A 21,131-nucleotide genomic window follows, 5' to 3' on the forward strand; every position below is an offset into this window, starting at 1 on the left:
ACACACACACACACACACACACACACACACACACACACACACACACACACACGATGGAATATTATGCAACCATCAAAAGGAATGAAATCTTGCCATTTGCAATGACGTGGATGGAACTGGAGGGTATTATGCTGAGCGAAAAAAGTCAATCCGAGAAAGATATGTATCATATGACCTCACTGATATAAGGAATTCTTAATCTCAGGAAACAAACTGAGGGTTGCTGGAGTGGTGGGGGGGTGGGAGGGATGGGGTGGCTGGGTGATAAGACATTGGGGAGGGTATATGGTATGGTGACCGCTGTGAATTGTGCAAGACTGTTGAATCACAGATCTGTACTTCTGAAACAAACAATATATGTTAAAAAAAAAAAAAAGAAGATAGCAGGAGGGGAACTATGAAGGGGGGGGAAATCGGAGGGGGAGACGAACCATGAGAGACGATGGACTCTGAAAAACAAACTGAGCGTTCTAGAGGGGACGGGCGTGGGGGATGGGTTAGCCTGGTGATGGGTATTAAAGAGGGCACGTTCTGCGTGGAGCACTGGGTGTTAGGCACAAACAATGAATCATGGAACACTACATCAAAAACTAATGATGTAATATATGGTGATTAACATAACATAATAAAAATAAATAAATAAATAAATAAAAGCTCTTTAAACACTCACAGAGACCAGGATGCTGTACCTGTCAATATCCAAAACTTCCATGGAGGGTCTAACCAGTGTACTAAGATACGAACACATGGAAAAGTTAAAAGAATTGGAGAGGAAGAAATAGAGTTTTTATTATTCACATGATATGATTATCCAATCTATGACAGAAAACCCAAGAATCTACAGAAAACTTATTAACATTTAATAAGCATTTAAGAAGACTGACAAATATAAAGATTTTTATACAAAATCAAGTATATTTTCATACATCAGCAAATTATAACTTGAGAGAAACTGGGACAGAGGGACTGACTATACGGTAATAAAAAAATATGTAAGATACTCAGGAACATACCTGACAAGTATAAACATGACCTTTATGGAAAAAATTAAAAAACATTCAAGAACAAAATTAACAGAGATATATTTCATATATTTCATATTCATGTATAGGATGACTCAAGAGTACAACAAAGGCATTTTCTCCCAAGTTGATCTATAGACTTAAATGTAACCCCAAATCTCAGCTGGGTATGTTTGTGTTTTTTTGGGTTTTTTGGTCTGTTTTCAGCATGAGTGTGTGTGTGTGTGTGTGTGTGTGTGTGTGTGTGTGATGAACTTCATATGTGTTATCTAAAATTTATATGAAGGACAAGGGTCTAAGAATAGCTCATTCTTTCCCAAGGAATACAGTGGGTTGACATGCCCAGTATTTATTTTAAAACTGTAATAATTAAGTAGTATGACATTGACACAGAAAAAAGGGCCTAGAAACAGACCTTACTCATGACACAAAAAATTGATTTCCGAGTAAGCAGACATTTCAGACCACTGGGGAGAGAATCAGCTATTTCTTAAATAAAATTAGATCTCTATCTCACTCCATATACAAAAATCAATTCCAGAGAGATTAAGGAATTAAATATAAAAGACAAAATTTTAAAACTATTAGAGATAGAGATGGAATTTGTTTGAGTTGAGGGTGGGGAAGAATTTCTTAACCAAGATCCCAGATGCACAAACAGTAAGAGAAGAGAGGGATAAATCTTACTTGATTAAAATTAAGAATGCTACAAAAATGTGAAAAGAGCAGCTACAGCTTAAGAGCCTTCAGTAATACAAATAACAAAATAGTTGGATGCAGAATATGTGAAGTACTCCTACAAATTAACAGAAAAAGATGATTTGATTGAAAATTAATTCAAAACCATGCATAGGAGAAAACAAAGGTCAATAAATACATGAAATGTGTTCAATTTCCTAAGTAATCATGGAAATACAAATTGTATCACAATGAGATTTTAAATTCTGCACCTGCTACACTGGCCCCCCGAAAATTCAAGTCTGACGGTGTCAAGGATATGGAGAATATGGAGCAAAGGGAACTCTCCTCCCATGATGGTATGAGTACAAATTAAGACAACCACTTTAAATTTTATTTTATTTTTATTTTTTAGAGAGAGAGAAAGACAGCATGCAAGTAGTGGACCTTGAAGTCATGTCCTAAGCCGAAACCAAGAGCTGGATGCCCAACTGACTGATCCACCCAGGGGCCCCAAGACAACCATTTTAAAAACCAGATGCCATTATCCAGTAAGTAAAAACACACATACCTTATGACCCAACAATTCCACTGCTGGTTATACATATCCTAGAGAAATGTTTACAAATGTGTAACCAAGAGATAAGTAGAAACATTTCCACAGCAGGACTGCATGTACTAACTCAACTGTCCACTGTCAGGAGGACAGATCAACTGTGGGAGTCCTATGGTGCAGTACTATAGATTGGGAAAAGTAACAAATTACCATGACAAAAGTCAACGTGGATAAATTCAACAAATGTAATGTTATGCAAAAAAAGCAATTTACAAGAGATCTTAATAGGATGTCATTTCAACAACTCTTCAAAACACAAAAACAAAGCAGTATTTTATATGGAATATAAACATATATAGTTAAGACAAAATAGAATGAAAAAGGAGAGATGAGAAACATCAAATTCGGGGTAACAATAATCTCTGATAGGGAGGATGCCAAGGTCAAGGACCACAGGACAGTCTTTGGCAATGCTCTTGATCTTCAATCAACACTGTGGGGGCACAGGTTGTAATCTTTTTTGAGTAGTATTTAACTTCCTGAAAATATAATTGAGAGGGTGACGTCCTCTTTTTAATAAACTTCTATGATAATATACTTAGAGTCAACACCTGCAGAAAAATGTCACTGTTCCTTATCAGTCTTCAATTATAGCATATTCATCAGTACCTAAGAAGACAAACTCTTTCCTATGATGATGAAGTCATATAATCAGTTTTTTCTTCAGCTATGTTCCCATGTTACAAAAGCAAATTTAAAAACAACAACAAAAGCAAACTGAGTGATCAGATAGTCTACACATAGGAACCCATCAGCCATTTTTAGGACTTATGTTTGAGTCCTTTACATTACTCTCTCTCTTCTTCACTAATTACTCCAAAAAAGAAAGCGATCAGACCTGAAAAAGACCAAGAACTCTGGAAACGGGTTTGCAGAATACACACAAGGTGGATTTTACATAAAGACCTCAATTTCTCTAAAAGATACCCCAACTTAAAAAAACTCATCTTTACATAACAGAACAACAGCTCCTCAGAAACTGGGCTGGAAAGGACTCTTGCCTATGACCGAGCACAGAAAGTCTTGGCAGCTGTGAGTCAGGAATCTGGCCACCTGGAGGAGCACCTCTTTTTCCGGCAGAGACCACCTCTGTTCAGCTGTGGTTCCTACAACATGTTCCCTCGCCTTACACAGCAGCATTGGTGAGGGGGACCCTATTCCACCAAACAGTTTCTGAAAAGACTTCTTCAGTTATCTCCACCAAAAATTCAATTTTGTTTTTCAATTTTTGTTTTTCACTAAAAAATGCACAGAGTCACCAAAAGCCATTCTGCATATCACTCACCGGAATAGAAGGAGAAACAAACCGAACATCCCGGTTCCCCCCTCCAAGGCCACACGTAATTGTGGGGACAAGATAGAACCTCCTAAAATAGTTCGGTCACGAGACGCAGATGGCAAAATGTGGTTACATCCAAAGGTTTCGCGCTCCATTCACACATTCCCGATCACTCCCGCATCATGTGATTCATTCACTCCACAAATACTTGTTACACTTCCACAAAGGAGGTGCATTGTAAATGTCAACAGGACAATCTTAGTTCAAGTTGCTCCCAGTTTACATATCTGGGGAGAAAAACAAAACCCAATGGGGCAAGAAGGGCTGTAAGAAGCACGAACACACGGACAAGTTGTTTGGGGCAGGAGGTGACAAGGAGAGAGGGAGGGTTGGGGGACGGAGGATGAGCCACGTCAGAGCAGAGCCCGTGGCTACTGAATATAGTGAACCTCTCAATGGAATCCTAAACCTCTGGGCAGGAAAAAGTTCTGCTGCTGGGAATATGTAATATTTCAATTATTTTTCCAAGAAGGCCATAAAAATGGCAGGAGGTTTCAGTCTCATCTCGGGGAAAAGGACAATTAGGCAACAGACACCCTTAATGTTCTGTAACCTGCAGGCAGGCCCCCCTCGAAACAGCTCATCAGTGTCCAAATCAAACAGATAATCCAGGCAAGAATAAACAGAGTAAATATGCAAATTATATTTTATGGGCGTTAACACAAGATAAAGCAGCTCAGAAGCTCACAGACCAAAAAGCCAACATAGGCAGGCAGCCAGGACCAACCACAGAAAAATTAGCTCTCACTATCTGCTCAACTTGAAAGCATCTTTCAGTTTTGTTCATTTTCATACAGGTCACTGAAAAATCTGAAAGCAAAACAAAAACCCTGACATGGCTAGCCACTGACAACTGTTTAAACTAGAACACCCTTCACAGCAATACAGCACATGAAAGTATTTGGAGTATTGTATATTTGCCCAACCGCTGGTTCCACACTAGACTAAACACTATAGCTAAAGGAAAACTCCAAGATGAATGTATGTGGTAATCTCAAGTTTCTAGAGCAAAGGAAAACATGCCTCTTCCTTCGGGTAATGTCCCATAGCTCGGGAGGCATCTGCCATTCTAAGTGGAGGAACACTGGGTTTTCAACAAAGGTTCTTGTACTTTGTAAACCTTTAGGATACATGCATTGATTTCAGGGGTCTGCGAAGACCTGGAAATATATAAGCCCAGCTGTAGGATGGAAACTGACTACTTCTCTGGAGAAGGCTCACAGATTTTATCATATATTGAAAGACATTTGTGATCCAGAAAAGATGAAGAAACACTTAAGAAAAAAATAAACAATCTTTTAAAAAAGAATTCCATATTGGTGATGTTACAATGAACATTTTTCAGCCAAGGAAACAGCCTACATATTTCAGGGAAGTAGAAAAGATTATTTCAAGGGTCAAGATTATAAGGTACCCTGTTCATTTGTTTTTAAACTTGAATTCATAGTTTTTTTTGGGCTTGAGTTTAATAAGAGTTGACTGACCTTTATTAAGATCAAAACATTTTATATACATACACACTTTTAGGAAAAAAGAAACATCACTCAAACTCCTCTTTCATTATAAAGATGCTACATTTTACCCCAAATCTTGCCTTTTTATTTTACCAGGACATTTGGCAAAATGTGTAAGACTAGAAACAAATGGGTCATGTTTTGTAAAACCAAGATAGGAGAAATTTTGAGTATCATTTTAAGGTGTAAGTAAGAACTAGGTTTTAAATTAGTCCTTTTCATTTCTTCTCGTATTTTCTGGAACCCAAATCCCTTTGGGTAGAGTCAAACTCGAATGTCAAAGTACACCATACTGGAGAAGGTTGTATGGGTACCAACGAAACATCCATTAGATTCCTCAAAGAACACGCCTTGGTTTTGTAGCAAAAGAGGAGTGCCAGGGTATACATTTATTAATGTGTTAAGTTTATATAAAATATTTAAGGTTGGGCTATCTCCCTTTAGCGGACTTTCAGTTGCTTGGGTAAGAGGATGCGGACACCCCTGCCACATCTGAAATGCCACCTCTGAGGCATGTGGTCAAATGGGCACAAAATATATGGCAGTTCATAAACCTTAGTGCATGTGGGAGCTGTGAAACCTGACCCCCAGTCTGCTCCCAATTTCCCTCTCTCATTTCAAAGGGAGGAGATGAATAAGGTGATATGGTACATTTAAATGTCCTCTTAGACGGAGTTCCTAGAGATCAGGGAGCAAGACTTACTGATTTCCTATCTTCTAGCATCACGCTCACCACAAGGGAGGTGACCAAATGCGTGCACGTTATATGAATAATGCAGTAATTTAGCATGTGAACATCATCACCTATTCAAATGATTTCTATACTCATTGTGTGCATCATTAGGGGACCTATTACATGCTTCAGACTACTTCAACTCACACCATTCAGTAAGTGGCATATGCCAAAGATCGGCTTTAACTCTGGACAAATGTGTGATGCTGTGTTGCCCTGTAAACAAACTTGTAACGCGAATTTCATCTGTAAGGAATGTAGGCAGACTCCAACATAAGATTAAAACTGGTCCAGTAATGAATTCATTCAAGGATGACTAAGTTCCTTTAAGAAGACAAAAGGGAGAGTTCAATTGTTTAAGATCCAGGGAATGGAACCAGAAAGCATCAAAGTCTAGAACCAGAAAGCATCAAAGTCTAGAAGACTTGACTGCCTACATTTTTGCCCAGCTCCTGCCAAATACTCTTCCTGACCTGGTCCTGAGAGAGTAGGGAAGCATGGTGTTAGCCTCAAATCCTCAAGAACCAACCCCCCCAACCCCCGCTTTTTTTTTTTTTTTCTTTTTTAAAGCAATGGGCATTCTTGCAAGTGTCAGTAGAAAAAACTACTAGCAGGTAAGCAGTAGAACATAAATAACTGACAGTTAATTGTAATGCCCTTCATCTCCCTTCCCAAAGGCAGGGTTTAGTTGTTTTTTTAAATCTTACTTCCTTTTTTTATAAGTTGTCTTTACATCCACCAGGGAGCTCAAATTCAGGACCCTGAGATCAAGAGTTGGATGCTCTACCCACTGAGCCAGCCAGGCACCCCTAAGGGTTTAGTTTTTAGAAAGACAACACTTTCTTAAGCCACAAAAATTTCTTTTAAACCATCACTGAGGCAGTTTCCTAGTCTTTCTTGACAACATATTCTCAACTCTCTCTAGTCAATTATAACACTTAATTTTACATTTTTGGCTATGATTTTTAGATCATTCCTGGTTTTGTTTTTGTTTGGTTGGTTTTTGGTAGGAACAGGACGACACTTTTGAAAGCTCTTTTCAAATAGTTTCATTGTAAGTTCAATCTTTTCTCCCTTGGCCTACTTAAACTGTTTAACATCCTTCTTACAATGTTATTTCCTAGATATTTGCTTATTTTCCCATTTCTCTATAGGAAGATCCTATTTAAATATTTTCAAGCACATTCCATTGAACCAAGAATAGAGAGTACACACATACATCCTGAAAGTTCCTCTCTTAAAACTGTACTCATTCCAAATCAGTGGCATAAGGACCATAAGCAAAACTTAATGTGGGAATAAAGATGAATATTTTGTTTGTGAACTCCTATTGTGCTAACTCAACAGCAAAAAAAAGGAAAAAAGAAAAAAGCACAGGTGCCGTTTTTATTTTTAAGACTGTTGTAATGGTTGCCTTTTTTTTTTTTTTTTGCTTCCGTCATTAAAGAAAAAAATATGCGTTAGTCCTTTAATACCTCCAGAACATTACACAAAGGCAATATTAGTGCGTTCTTGGTTTACATCTTTCTAAGAGGTGCTCACTGATGAGGTGAAAGAATGTAAGAGAATCCTACCAAAAGCCTAGGTTGTCCTCATTCTGCCACTTAAGAGTTCAATGACCTTGGGCAAGAACCTTCTATATCCACATCGATTTCCTCGATTCATAAAATGGGGTAACTATCTGCCCTCCCTTCCTCACTCAGTAGTGGCAAAGGATCAAGCAAAGTAAAATACACTGGGAAGCTCAGCACTGAGACACTGTACAACATCAGCTTTAATTACTACTTGCTGATAGAATGGCTTAACAAGACCATTAAAAAAAATCCAAGATTAAAACAACAACAACAACAAAACACAGCATTATTCCCAATAGCCAAGAGATGGAAGCAGCCCAAATGTCTATTGACAGATGAATGGATAAAGAAAATACAGCATATCTCTACAATGGAATCTTATAAAGTCTTAAAAAAAAGCAAATTCTGGCACCTACTACAACCCGGATGAACCTTGAGGACATCATGCTGAGTAAAATAAGTCAGTCACAAAAGGACAAACACTGTAGGATTCCATTTATATGAGGTACCTAAGAGTAGCCCAAATCACGAAAACAAAGTAAAATGGTGGTTGTCAAGGGCTAGGGGTAGGGAGGATAAGGAGCTGTTGTCCAGTAGGTATAGAATTTCAGTTTTGCAAGATGAAAAAGTTCTAGAGATCTGTGATACAACAATGTGAACACAGTTAACACTACGAACTGTACTCTTCAAAATGGTGAAGAGGGTAAAAAAAAAAAAAATCCGTTAGTGTGGTTAGTTCAAGGTAAACTGGAACTAAGCAGGATTTAAACTAAATTAAACCAAAATAACAACAGCCTTTGTTGGACCCCTAGGTTAGCAATCAATCCTGCAAACCTTAGAAATGCATGCTGCGGGTTAACAAAGGTTCTGCCTCCAAAGAGACAGTCACATAACAATGGAGGCATCTATAATCCCAACTGCCCCCCCTTTGTGTCTTCCAGCCCGCCCCGCCTCGTCCCCACCAGAACTGAGGGTCACCTGCTCACCACCCTCACAGCACCTGGCTCACACTGCTGCTAGTTTAACACTTAACACATCACTCTCGTGACACACGTCTGGCATCATTACACCATGGGTTTCTTGAGGGAGAAACCACATCTAGCGCATCTTTGATTTTCCTTCTTCTAGCTCCTAGCTCAACAGCATAACCACTCATCAAATGTTCACGAATTGAATAAATTCTACTGTTTCACAGTTTCCATCATCTTTCATTTAGCTGTTGGGACCAAACTCAAGAGTAGAGAGAGGAAGACTTTAAGTGGCCTGTAAAGGTCTTTGTGTGTTCCCCATTCAAATCAGGCAAAGAAAAAGGAGAAAAATTGTCTATTTATAACTGTGTTTATAATGATACAACGAAGATGTTCAGTTACAGCTAGGAGAAAAAAAGAAAAGCTTGAACTGCAAAGCTTATAATAATCCTTCCCAATCCATTTATGGCTCTGAAATAGCCAGAAGTCTGTATTACGTTAACAGTCCTTATAAAGGTTCTTGCACAAGAGTGTAGTTGTAAACATGGGCAAACTTCAGCCCTCTAGAACTTCCGTGAATAAAACCATAAATCCACTCTAAGAGTGTTGAATTAGATAAGTATCAGGCTCTCTTTAAAACACGTAACTCTTACCCATACTCCTAGGTAGACTGCCAAGATAAAGAGAACCACAAAGACATACAGTCCGATACGTAATTTTATCTCTAAAATACTCAGGTGTTAGAAGAGAAGACGTGAAAAGAGCAAGAGGCCATGTTAGCTCACTCTTGACAATGAAGGCAGGAATCTGTACAGTGAGAAGAAGCACAGAGAACATCTTTACTCTCAAGGGGCTCAAGGTCTAGATCAGGAGACAGGACATGGGCCTGGATCATGGGTTGGATGGGATGCCATCTGACCTGATATAGTGAGCTGCTGTAAAGATCATGTGACGGAGTGAACGTCCATCCCTCCCCATGCAGCCACTGGACCTACCGATCGGCCAGACAGCACTCACCACTGAGTTAGAAATGAGTAACCTGAATACGACAGTCACCAAAAGGTGTATAGTGTTCATTAAAGAGAAACAGAAAGAGTGGTTTTGTAACTTCTAATACAGACTCCCCAGTGGACACTGAACTTGATGGCAGGAACCATGGGTACCAGTTGTTCCGACTGGGAACCCTGAGCTTGACACGTACCAGCTCACGCAACTACAACTGAGCTTCACACCTAGCTTACCGAACAGTCAAGCGGCCCGTCCACGGCAGAGGTGGAATCTGAATCCAGATTTCCCGGCATTCTGAGGCAGTGACAGAGACCACAAGACTTGAGGCACCTAAAATACTTCCTATCTGACCCTTTACAGAAAAAAAAATTGCCAACCCTTGGACTAATTTAGGAGGATGATGTTAACCTTGACAGAAGTCAGAAAATGCAGAGAAGGGATTGAAAGAAAAAATGGGGAGCTCAATTTTAAATGCGGGGGGGCAGAACTGATAGGGATGCCACAAAGAAGACGATGTGACATTATGAACACTAGGGACAGAGGTTGGGGCAGTGTTGCAGATGAAACGTGGAAGACGTGGCAAGTGCAAGACCGTAAAGGGGAAGAGAGCAGTGGTTGAAAAAAATCCTTGCGCAGGGGCGCCTGGGTGGCTCAGCTGGTTTAGCAGTCAACTATTGATTTCGGCTCAGGTCATGATCTCAGAGTCCTGGGATTGAGCCTCACGGCGAGCACTGCACGTTGCATAGGGCTCCACGCCCATCGGGGATTCTGCTTCAGCATTTTCTCTTTCTCCCTCTGCTCCTCAGCCACCCCTCATTCTCCTATGTGCTTTCTCTCTAAAATAAATAAATAAATCAAAAAATAATAATAATAAAACTCATTGTGGAGGTGAAGCTCTATATCCAAAATAAAACATACACGGGAGTCCCAGTATGTCAGACGAATGGAGGAAGCTGCTTTGGCCAAATCCATTAAGAATGCACAGAACACAACCTGCTGGGCTCCCCTCTGCCTCTGCAGCAGCTCCTGAGGAACCCATCAGTCTGAAAAGCAATGGCATGCCTAAAGCAGTGAAAGCCACAAGGTCAAGGTCTGAGCATTGAGCACGTGGCTGGATGGACTTCCATAAAAGCAGCAGCAAAGGAGATGGAAAAGGAGCCAGAGAGATAGTAGAAATAGGCTTGTGTTGCAGCCAGGAAGCGGATGTGGTAGGGAAGAAAAACAAGGTGAGGCTTACAGAGATGTCAAGGGAACACTTGATGAAAGCTCAACTGGCTTCACTAGAAGGTCCCTGGAGATGTTCAGTCACTACCAGTAGAGACAGACAGAAATGAGTTTCAGAGAGCTGGGGAAGAAATGAAGAACTGGAAACAGGGGGGCGGAACCTGGTGTTAAGGAAGGTTGGCACTAACAGGAAGGGAACGATGGGGCGGGAAGGAAGACAGGTGTTTCGTTTAGAAGGTAAGGAGGTAGCTCTTTTTCCAAAAGGAGAAGGGAGTAAAAGATGGCAGACTCTGCAGAAAAAGGCTGCAACCATTTGCCAGCAGAATCCAGGTCCTGGGGTCATCCCCTCGCACATGGACTCTGGGCTTGGCCACGTGGCATGCTGTCACCAATGGGGCCTCAGCACACAGGACACAGAAGGGACTCGAATAATCCCCCTGGGGCTTGTGCTCGCTCAGGTGCTTGTAGCCCTGAAACCAGCATGAGAACGAGCCAACCGGCCTGCTGAGGGATGAGAGACCACCTAGAAGAGGAGAAGGAGCCCCCTAAGCTGACAGTTGCCAACTGCACACCTGCAGGAGGCCATCCCAGATCACCCAGTCACCAGGCAACCTGCCAACTGGCCAGTGATACACAGGAGAATGGAGCCCTGAGGAAAAATGGTGGGGACTTCAAGGTGAGGAGAGCAGTTTGTTCTGTGGCAAAAGCTGGCAGAGAGAACAAAGGAGGATTTTTCTGATGTCCAAGACAGTCCAGGCACCAATCCGATGCTGTATGTACTTCATGGTCATAACTGCTCAAAAGTACTTCAAAATGCTCTGAAGACACACAGCTTTGCATTTTCCTTTTCTGCCTTTCCAAGTGTCTATCATGAACAGAGATCCCGCAATAGATGCTGTCATTACTGTTATTACCATTATTGTCACCTACCACGTGAGATGAGCAGGATTCCAGCCCCAGCATTCAGGGCTATCCCTACCCAGTCACATGCACAAGTTTTTGATTTCTTACAGGTAGGAAAAAAAGGCAATCTAAGCCAATGTGTATTTAAATTAACCCAGGCTACTGGAGATTAGACCTATTTGGCCAGTCTTCTACTTCTATTCGGAAGGTAATTGCTATGAGCCAAGGAGAGTTGACAATTTTTCCATGCAAAAATTAAAAGACAGCATTGAGATCGGTGAGGGGAAAATAATTGTAGCCTAAAATATCGTCCTAAGAATGTCTACTGTATTTGTGTTTTCTGTGATGAGTGCGCTCTGCTGGATTTTCACCAATTAAACATAGTGTTTCCCTATGAACAGCCTTCTTGTTTAATATCTGCCACATGTTCTCTGATTCTAATAGTCTCTCTGGTAGGTTTAAGAGAGTATGTAATATAGGCATATACATACGCTTCTCTCCTACCTCCCACAGAATTTACTCAATCAGACACGTTTTCTAAAAACATGTTTTAACACTTTTGGAATTAAAAGGTCATCTTCAGGCTGAAGGTGAATATACATATTCATGTTTTTTCTTTCTTCTGAAAAGGCTGGTTCAGGGAATATTTCTAATTGGGTCAGATTCTCCCAATGTCTAAGGCTTTTATGGACAAGGACAATAGGAGAAACACGTTTTCTCTTTTCTATACAATATGTTTACTGATGAATATGGGGGAATAAAACATGGTCAACTGAACATATACTTCTTCCTAAAATTTTTTTTTTTTTGAGAAACTATAAACCCACAGACAAAAAAGAACAGGAAATGAGAGGAGAGTCGACAAAAAGGTAGACTATAGAAAGTAACAGTGGAAATTAACAGATTAGAAAGAGTGAGAACATAAAGTACCAGGAGGCTGGAGACTCTAGCCTGAGAACATGAACCAGACAAGAGGAAAGACATGCTCCGCCCCCCCCAATCCACCTATAAAAGATCAGCAGCTAAGAAGCTTTGCCATTGGACTTAGAGCTTCCAGTGGGCCTTATACATAATTAAGAGCAAGACATTGTAGACAGCCAAAAAGCACATCTTTGAAGAAAGTCTCCAGTATGTAAACATAATACCAAATTTTAAAAGTTTGAAGAACAGTGACAGTACAGGAAAATTAAAATGAATAGCTCATGGGATGTAAGAGAGAATATTACAGCCACAGAAGAAGAACAGTGAAGCTGTAAAAGGGGAGAGGAGAAGAAAACTCTTGGGAATCAGAAATTTTCAAATATAAAAATTTCCATGGATGGGTTTGAAGATAAGTGGAGAAAGACTAGACACAGAAAAAATCCGAAGAAAGCTCTCCTCAAACTAGAGAACCAGAAAAAGAACATACATTGGGGAAAATGATCAAAATAAAAATCGGTCACTTTTTCAGAACTGAACTGACAGGCCCTTCACAATGAATGTTCATAAAAGCCGGGCACAAAAAATGAGAGCCACACCAAGGCAAAATTTCAAAATACCGAAGGCAGAGCAGTCCTTGACATACTGCAGAAAATTAAAAACCAAAACCCGCAAAACCCCAATGACATTGGTGAGCATATCAAGTGTTGGAAGGCAAAAACAACAAAATAACATCTTTAAAAAGTTCCAAAGAAAAGTATTCATCATACCTGAATATTATACCTAGCCAAACTATGAATTAAATGTGAGGCTAGAATTAAGACATTTTCAAGTTGGCAAGATCTCAGAAAAAAAAAACTTCTCTAGAAGGTTCCATGTTTTCTTGCTGCCAACCATTTCCTTATGTTGGTATTCGCTTACATTCCTTATTAGGCCACTGGCCGCTTTCTATTTATCCGCTAAACTCCATGCCCATGCTGGAAGGACTTTCTGTTTCCGCCAATAGGGGGCAGTCTTCCCACCCCGATGCCTGGGACTCCCGTATGGTACTTCTACTCCACCTGTCAGCATGATTTAAGGCCAAGACTTTTCTCCCTAAACGAACAGTAGAAGCTTTCTGCAGGCTGGCCTTGTAGCCCGTGTACTCACCAACGGTGCCTAATATAATTTCTTTACCAAGGAGATATTCACTGATGAGAGAAGGGTGGATTTAAAACTTCACGGTAATCCATTCTACTAAGAATACTGCACTGAGCCTACTTCATGTCTGCTCCGATCCCTTCTACATCCGGACTTCCTAACTCAGAGTCTCTGCACATAGAGCAGAAGGGATCAGTTCCGGGGAGTAAGAGCGAAAAGAAAAACGGTATTCCTTCATTTAAAAAAAGAAAAAAAAAATGGGTCCGATGACCCAGCAATTTCACTCCTAGATGTACACGTGCGAGAAATGGAAACTTACGTTCATGCAAAAACTTGGACGTGAATGTTCATCACAGCATTATGCACAATAGCCCAAAGTGGAAACAACCCAGATGTCCACCGAATGATAATGGATAAATAAAATGTGATATATACATATATAAATAAATGGAATGTTATTGGGCAATAAAAAGGACTGAGGTACTGACATAAACTGCAGCTCATGAACACTGAAAACATCACTAAGTGAAGGTAACCAGTCACAAGAGACCACCCACTGCAGGATTCCGTTTATATGCGAGATCTAGAGACAGAAAGCTGGAGTGGCTGCCTAGGCCTGAGGGGGTTGGGAAGAAAGAGAAGTGAGTTCTATCTCAGAACGCGGGATTTCTTTAAGGGGCAATGAAAATGTTCTAAAGTTGATCGTAAGGATGGTTGCACACCTCTGTGAATATACCAAAACCTACCGAATTGTATACTTTAAATGCGTGAATTATACCTCATTAAAGCAGGCTTTTAAAAAAGATCGTTATGGGAATAAATTAAATCCATGTATTCCTTGTCTTGAAGGCAAAAATCAAAGAGCTTAAAGAAGGCAAGATTTGCAAAGGATGGCAAAACTGAAAAGGAACAAAACGTTCATTTTGGATGAAAACAAGTTTAAAAAAAAAGTCAGGTCAGCTGATTTTTCTTTGCCTGAAAATACATACATAATTTGTTCACTGTAGAGTTTACCAGTTTAAGAGAAACCATAACAAAGTGCGAGTAAAAGGTACTGGCTTTTACTGGAAGAACAGGGTGCCTGGTTATAGAACCTTTTGTAGGTCACTTAATTTCAAAAGGCAGCGTCTCTAGTCTCACTCCTTGCCAATCACCTTATTTCAGAGACCTGTTCTTGAGGACAACTAATGGATAATGTAGTTCATATTTAAAGAGGGCCAGGTTCTGAAAGCACCACTGAGGTTTCTCCCAGACATTCGCCCAGTGATCTTACTGCACGTGATCTGTGGGGGGCAGGGAGACACACCACCTACTGAGAAAGCCTTCCTGCTGGAGGGATGCTATCTAGGATGGCTATAACAGAAACGCGGAAAACTTCTGATGCTCCCAAGATGGTCGCGCAAGGTGTTTTCAACGATCTAAAATTAAACGATGAATTCATAGATTTTTAAACTTTAAAAGCTTCGTTTTAAAATAGGGCCCACAAAGTCGTACTGACACAAAGGCACGGTGGAAGGCAAAGAGAGAATATAAGCTAATGAGGGGCGCCTGGCTGGCTGTCGGAAGAGCAAAAGACTCCTGATCTCGGGGTGGTGAGTTCAAAGCCCACACTGGGTGTAGAGATTACTTAAGATCTTTTTTTTTTTTTTAAGGTTTTATTTATTTGACAGAGAGAGAGAGAGAGAGAGCACAAGTAGGCAGAGTGGCAGGGAGATAGAGAAGCAGGCTTCCAGTTGAGCAGGGAGCCCGATGCAGGACTCAATTCCAGGAGAAAGCAGGCGCTTAACCGATTAAGCCACTCAGGGCGCCCCAAGTATAAAATCTTAAAAAAAAAAAAAAAAAAAAAAAAAGGCTAATGAGAAAGCCATCTCCAATCCCTCTTTTGCATTCCTTCTTCAGGGGTCCTGGAATTAATAAACCAGACCTACCAAGCCATGAGTTCACATAAAGTACACTTAAATCCGAGTCCTTCCATGGTCTTTCAGAAGATATTCAAATTCTCACCTATCCTAGTGTAACTCATTTGAATACATCAAAGGTTTAAGATATGGACCTAATGGGGTGCCTGGGTGGCACAGTCCATCAAGCATCCGACTCTTGGTTTCAGCCAAGGTCAGGATCTCAGGGTCGTGAGATCGAGCCCTGAGTCTGCTTGAGATCCTTTTTCCCTCTTCCTCTTCCTCTGCCCCTCCTGCTCATGCTTTCTCTAAAATAAATAGATATATCTTTTTTAAAAAAAAAGATACCAACCTAATTTTAAGGAAGAAAAATGGATGTAAATTAACCATTTTCATTAAACAGAGGAAACATTTCTATTGTTTTGCCTTTGTTTTAAATTCTCTTCGTTTTTCTTTCATTTTCTACGTTATTTGTAATGATAAACTTTTTAGTCTGTATGACAAGTAACATGAACCTGGTTTGATTCGGGAAACAGGATTTTGGTCCACACTGGTTAAAAGATATTTAAAATTTCTACGCAGTTGCATCACTTAATCGAGGACTTAAAACACACAGTTATGGACAAAAAACTCCCCAATCAGATAACTAAAGACTTTGAAAACCAAACCTCTAAGACAGTGGGTTGTATGATCATGTGATATGAATCTGAGAAACTGGTTAATTTTGGTATGTGAAAATCACATGAATAAATTAGTGCAAATAAAACACTCTTATTTCTGGAACACAGACTGTTATTTCATTTTTTCCAGACTCTTCTTTGCACCCTGGTGCAAAAATATAGAAGAATTCAGATTCTCAATCTCGAAATATATTAGCCACACTGCACACTTGTGGCCATGAACTTCACTAGTCATACATCTGTTGTTTAATCTTCTCCATTACTTAATTTTATATTTTTTTTATTGTGTAAGAACATTTCACAAGCGATCTACCCTTTTAACATATGAAGTGCATAGTAGTGTTAACTCTAGGCACAATGTCGCACAACAGATTTCTCGGATTTATTCATCTTGCATAACTGCAACTTTCTGCCTGTTGATTAGCAACTCCCCATTTCCTCCTCCTCCCAGCCCCTGGCAACCAACATTCCCCTCTCTGCTTCTAGGAGTGTGACTGCTTTAGACGCTTCCTCGAAGTGGAATTCATCCCTCTGTGATTGGCTTATTTCACCGAGCATAATGTCCTCCAGCTTCATCCACAGTGTCTCATCATCAGGTTTTAAATGGGTGAAGCCTGGTAGAGCAGATTAGTTGATGGCAACCGGGCCACACCTTGCCTTATCAGTTCCTCGCTCCCGCTGTTTACGGCTGTCTTGCAGTCAAGATGGTGTCAGGTCTGGAAATGACTTCCCTGCCTGCTGAGGTGAGAACACTGTTTTGATGTATGCAAAGACTGCTTTTTTTAAAAGTCAAGGCCTCCTAGCCATTCCTCTGTAAACTACTATGGCAACTGTGTAGGGGCCATGAATATTACATAAGGGCCTTCCATGCATTCAAGCCAGAATCTCCAAGCCACAATTCCCATAGCAACGCACAGAGATTTTACTCATCTCAGAGATGAAGCAGCCAGCAAGAGTGCCTAATGCCATCCTTGGTTTTTTTGCTTTTTTTTTTTCTTAAGCAAGATCAACACAGTACTTATTCTTTCTCCAAAGCAAGAATTTTTTTTTTTCCAAAAGAAAACCACCAACCATGTGAAATGGGTTCATTTCAAAGTTACCCAGATCACACACACCAAGATACCGTAAACTTGAACAACAATCTACACTTTTAGAAATAGCTGCCATTCGAATGACTGCATGGGAAAAAGAATTCACATTGTTACAATTAGTGAAATGAACCACCATCTTGGCTAAATACTGTACTTACAGATTTTATATCTGATTTCCAGTCCCCCATCCATATATACACACTTTATTATACGATGAAGAACACGTTTGAGGAAGGAACATTTTATCTGATAAAATCTTTAATTGCTTTATTTTTGAGAAGCATAATGCAATCCATTTTTTCAATGTAAGAAAATACTACTATAAAACACCTATGGAGTAAAATTTGGGGGAAAGATTGTTCAAGCCTAAGAAAATACACATTACCTTGAAGAAAGTTATTTTTCCAAACAGAGAAATGGTTGACTGAAGAAATGAAGTGAAATCATTCTGTTATTAGAAGCAGATTTTTCCCCTTTGTATATTGGGGGATCCTTTTCGGTGTCTAAATAAACTATCCACCCACAGAAATGAGTCAGTTGGATTATAAAACAACATAAAAGCCAAGACCACTCTTATATACCACACTTCCTTTTTCTATCAAGGAAATCAAATACACTCCATTTCTTGCACCTGTTTCAAATCAGACAATGAAATACTGTAAGAGACCAAACATACGTTTTAAAAGAAACTTCCACAGGTGGCCCATCACAGACCCAGAACGACTGGCAAAGAAAGGTTGGCAGAGGAGAAGTGGTTTTACCTTTGCCTTTTCCAGCTGGGCCTGGGCCTGTCGCTCTGCTTCTCTGCGCACTGCCTCCCGATCTTCCTCCAAAGAAACATCTGAATCGGACGGACGGCTGGTGTAGGAGTCTGCCGAACCCTTGAGAGAAAAATTTGCATTTTAAAAGAGATTCCATCTATGATGTTTGCATTGGAAAAGTCTCATTGACACTGCAGTTTGCTTCCGAGATTCTGCTATAAATTCCTGAAAAGAGAAAATAATCCATTTCAGGGCAAGCCATCTAGAAACATCGTGCTCTCCTTCGCAGACCACTCCCTAGGATGGTTGTGCCTACCAAGGGACCATTCCTTCCCAAGGCTTATGCTCCAATGACTATCCTTTCTGGAAGCCAGAGCAAGTCCCTTTATAATTAAACCAGCTCCGTGGTGCAGTGCCCGGCTGAAGGGCACAGAGGGGTTTCAAGGATGCCTTCAAAAACAGACGACATGCTAAAGCAAGTATTTACAACAGGGAAGAAGATACGTCTACTAAAAAACAACATAAAAGAAAGTCTAACGAGTTATAAACTTGAATTCTCTACCATGACTCCCGTTTTAACCTTAAGCATCCTTTTGTACCTTTCCATTCACCTGATACCTTCACCGACAAAACTGTAAGACAACAGTAGCCAGCTTCACTCGATCCTTAACACATTTTTCCATAGCTTTGTAAATCGACGTTTAATAAAAGCTGCCTAAAGCAAACACCTGCCCGGGATAGCTGCTCTGGCAATAAATCACAACATCGGAAAAGGAGCTCAGAAAATTATAGGACTCTCCCTCGCTCCCTCTCTTGCCATCAGGATCATATTACTAAATCACGGGAGCCCCTGCGAGCACTCACTGTAAGGACAGCAGAAGCAGCGACAAGATAGCCTCTCCCCCAGACGAAAGCCCCTGAGCTTACACAGATATCCGAATTCTTCAGCCTTCCTCCCTTGGCTCTTTTCAGAAGCCTGATCCAGGTGGCCTTCATTAGCCAGACAGCGCCTTTCTCATCCGCAGCTGCAGCCCCGGGCACAGATCCTCAGTGCGCGCTGAGCCCTGGAGCGCCCCGGCTCCTTTCCTATCCATGCTCTGGGCAAGCCCCTCTTCTCCGTCCCTTCCTGCCCCCGGGGCTTTCACGCCCTACCCCGGAGGACTCCGATCCAAGGAGATTCTTATTTTCCCCTTCCGGGGGTCGGGGAGATAGAAAACAAACACTCGAATGCCTTATATTGCTTTAAAAAATAAAGAACACTTCAAGTGCATTCAAAGACAGGCATCAACTCGTTCTAAACTTGATGCATCTCATCACTCTAAATATTCTCTTCTCTGCTCTGGGATTGTTACAGGAAATTAGTTGTAAGAGAACCTTTAAAAAAAAAAAACCTAGTGCAGAACGTATGCAGTGACATTTGCAAGTGCAAAGTTCAAGCCTTATCTTCAGAGATCTGGAGGGGGAGGGCGGAGGACGCACTCACCGCACTGGGCATGCTCCATATGTAGCCTTTTTACGCAGATGCTACATCACACTGTTAGTCTATGTCAAATTGCCATTTTGCATCCGAAGTGTAAACAGCTGGAAAGGGCTTTTCGGTTCTATAGTAACAGGCACATGGTATGTCTGTCATGTTGCTGTTGCAGATGAAACATTCTCTCAGAGACAAAGCATGCAATCTTTTCATTTAACGATCCCTTTCCATTACCCTGCTACCGAGAAAGTATATCCTCTGCCATACGACAATTCAAAAAAAAAACCAATATTACATACACGTTATTGGACAGGAGAAATCAACGAATGATGCTCATCAGTCATAACACCAACCTGCTCTTGATTGCTTGTGACTTCCCAAACAAGATGCGGCAGACAGATTTGCCCATTTAATTAGGACATGAAAGTAATCACAGCTCTAAGCAATGAGTTCAACGGAGCTCAAAATGACTTTGAACTGCTTCTCCAACGGAGAAACTATGGTTGAAAGTCCTTAGAATAAATAACAGTATGAATTTTCAGAACAATAACTATGAAGAAATTGCAAAGCTTGGTTGATTAGCTCGAGTTAAGATTTACAGAATAATTTAGTCCAAGTTCTTCTTATAAATAAGGTGATTGAAGCTTGAGAAGATAATTTTCTCTATTAATAGGATTACATTTTTAAAGTTTTACGAAGAAATACACACTTCTAGATTTCTTAAAGTTAAACATAAAATTCCATCACTGCTTTCCAAACTACCGTTTTGTTTGCGTGGTGGGGAGGGGATTATTTTATAAAGTCACATGCAAATGAAAGGTGTTTTTAAGAAAATCTTTGTTACTTTTTCTCTCTTTATTCCTTCTTCCTCCCCCCTGCCTTTCTTTCTTCTGTGGACTAAGACCAATCTTCATGATACAAATGCTAGAATATACAGTAGAATAGAGGCTTTCGAATAAAAGTTACAGATTGAATGCACCTTAATTGTGGTACCATAAATCAATAAACAGATTATTTATATTCTTATGAAGTGAATGCACGGGAGATGCAAAATGCATTGCAATTTTTTATTCCAATAAAATTCACAAGGGAGATAGGAATTTCCCCCCACCAACACACATCCTAGGGGATCCCTAATCTTCCCAGAGGGTTTCTCATAGCAGGAGTAGCATGGTACAAAATTACCAGGAAGCACAACTCCCAAAAAGGACCTCAGACCCCATTTTCACAAGTGCTGGCATTTTAAACCCAATCACCCTGAGGAAGGTTCAGTTCACACCTCAGTGAGGATACAAAGTTTCTGTCATTTTTTTTTTAAAGATTTTATTTATTTACTTGACAGAGAGAGACACAGTGAGAGAGGGAACACAAGCAGGGGGAGTGGGAGAGGGAGAAGCAGGCTTCCCCCCGAGTAGGGAACCCAGTGTGGGGCTCGATCCCAGCACCCTGGGATAACGACCTGAGCCGAAGGCAGACGCTTAACGACTGAGCCACTCAGGTGCCCCGCAAAGTTTCTGTCATTAAGAACCCGCCTAATACGGACAGGAAGAGCCTAACACACACATAATTGTGCGCTATCCCCTTCCCTTT

The 21,131-nt window shown here is 40.6% G+C and overlaps 1 protein-coding gene across 10 annotated transcripts in view; it reads right to left on the reverse strand.

Annotated features, from left to right (window-relative positions):
* Positions 1-21,131, reverse strand: part of CACNB2 (calcium voltage-gated channel auxiliary subunit beta 2) — a 391,004-nt gene that overhangs the window by 108,053 nt on the left and 261,820 nt on the right. For 8 of the 10 annotated variants that reach the window (XM_073885589.1, XM_073885593.1, XM_073885588.1 and 5 more), the window contains one exon: positions 18,068-18,187. In XM_073885589.1, coding sequence (XP_073741690.1) covers positions 18,068-18,187 — 120 coding nt within the window. Of the gene's footprint in view, positions 1-18,067; positions 18,188-18,994; positions 21,030-21,131 lie in introns of those variants that run through there. The other 2 variants (XM_073885597.1, XM_025891886.2) reach the window with 2 other exon arrangements.

The sequence above is a fragment of the Callorhinus ursinus genome, unplaced genomic scaffold (assembly GCF_003265705.2).
Source record: "Callorhinus ursinus isolate GAN/ISIS: 27379988/994484 unplaced genomic scaffold, GSC_fseal_2.0 scaffold63, whole genome shotgun sequence".
NCBI lineage: Eukaryota > Metazoa > Chordata > Mammalia > Carnivora > Otariidae > Callorhinus > Callorhinus ursinus.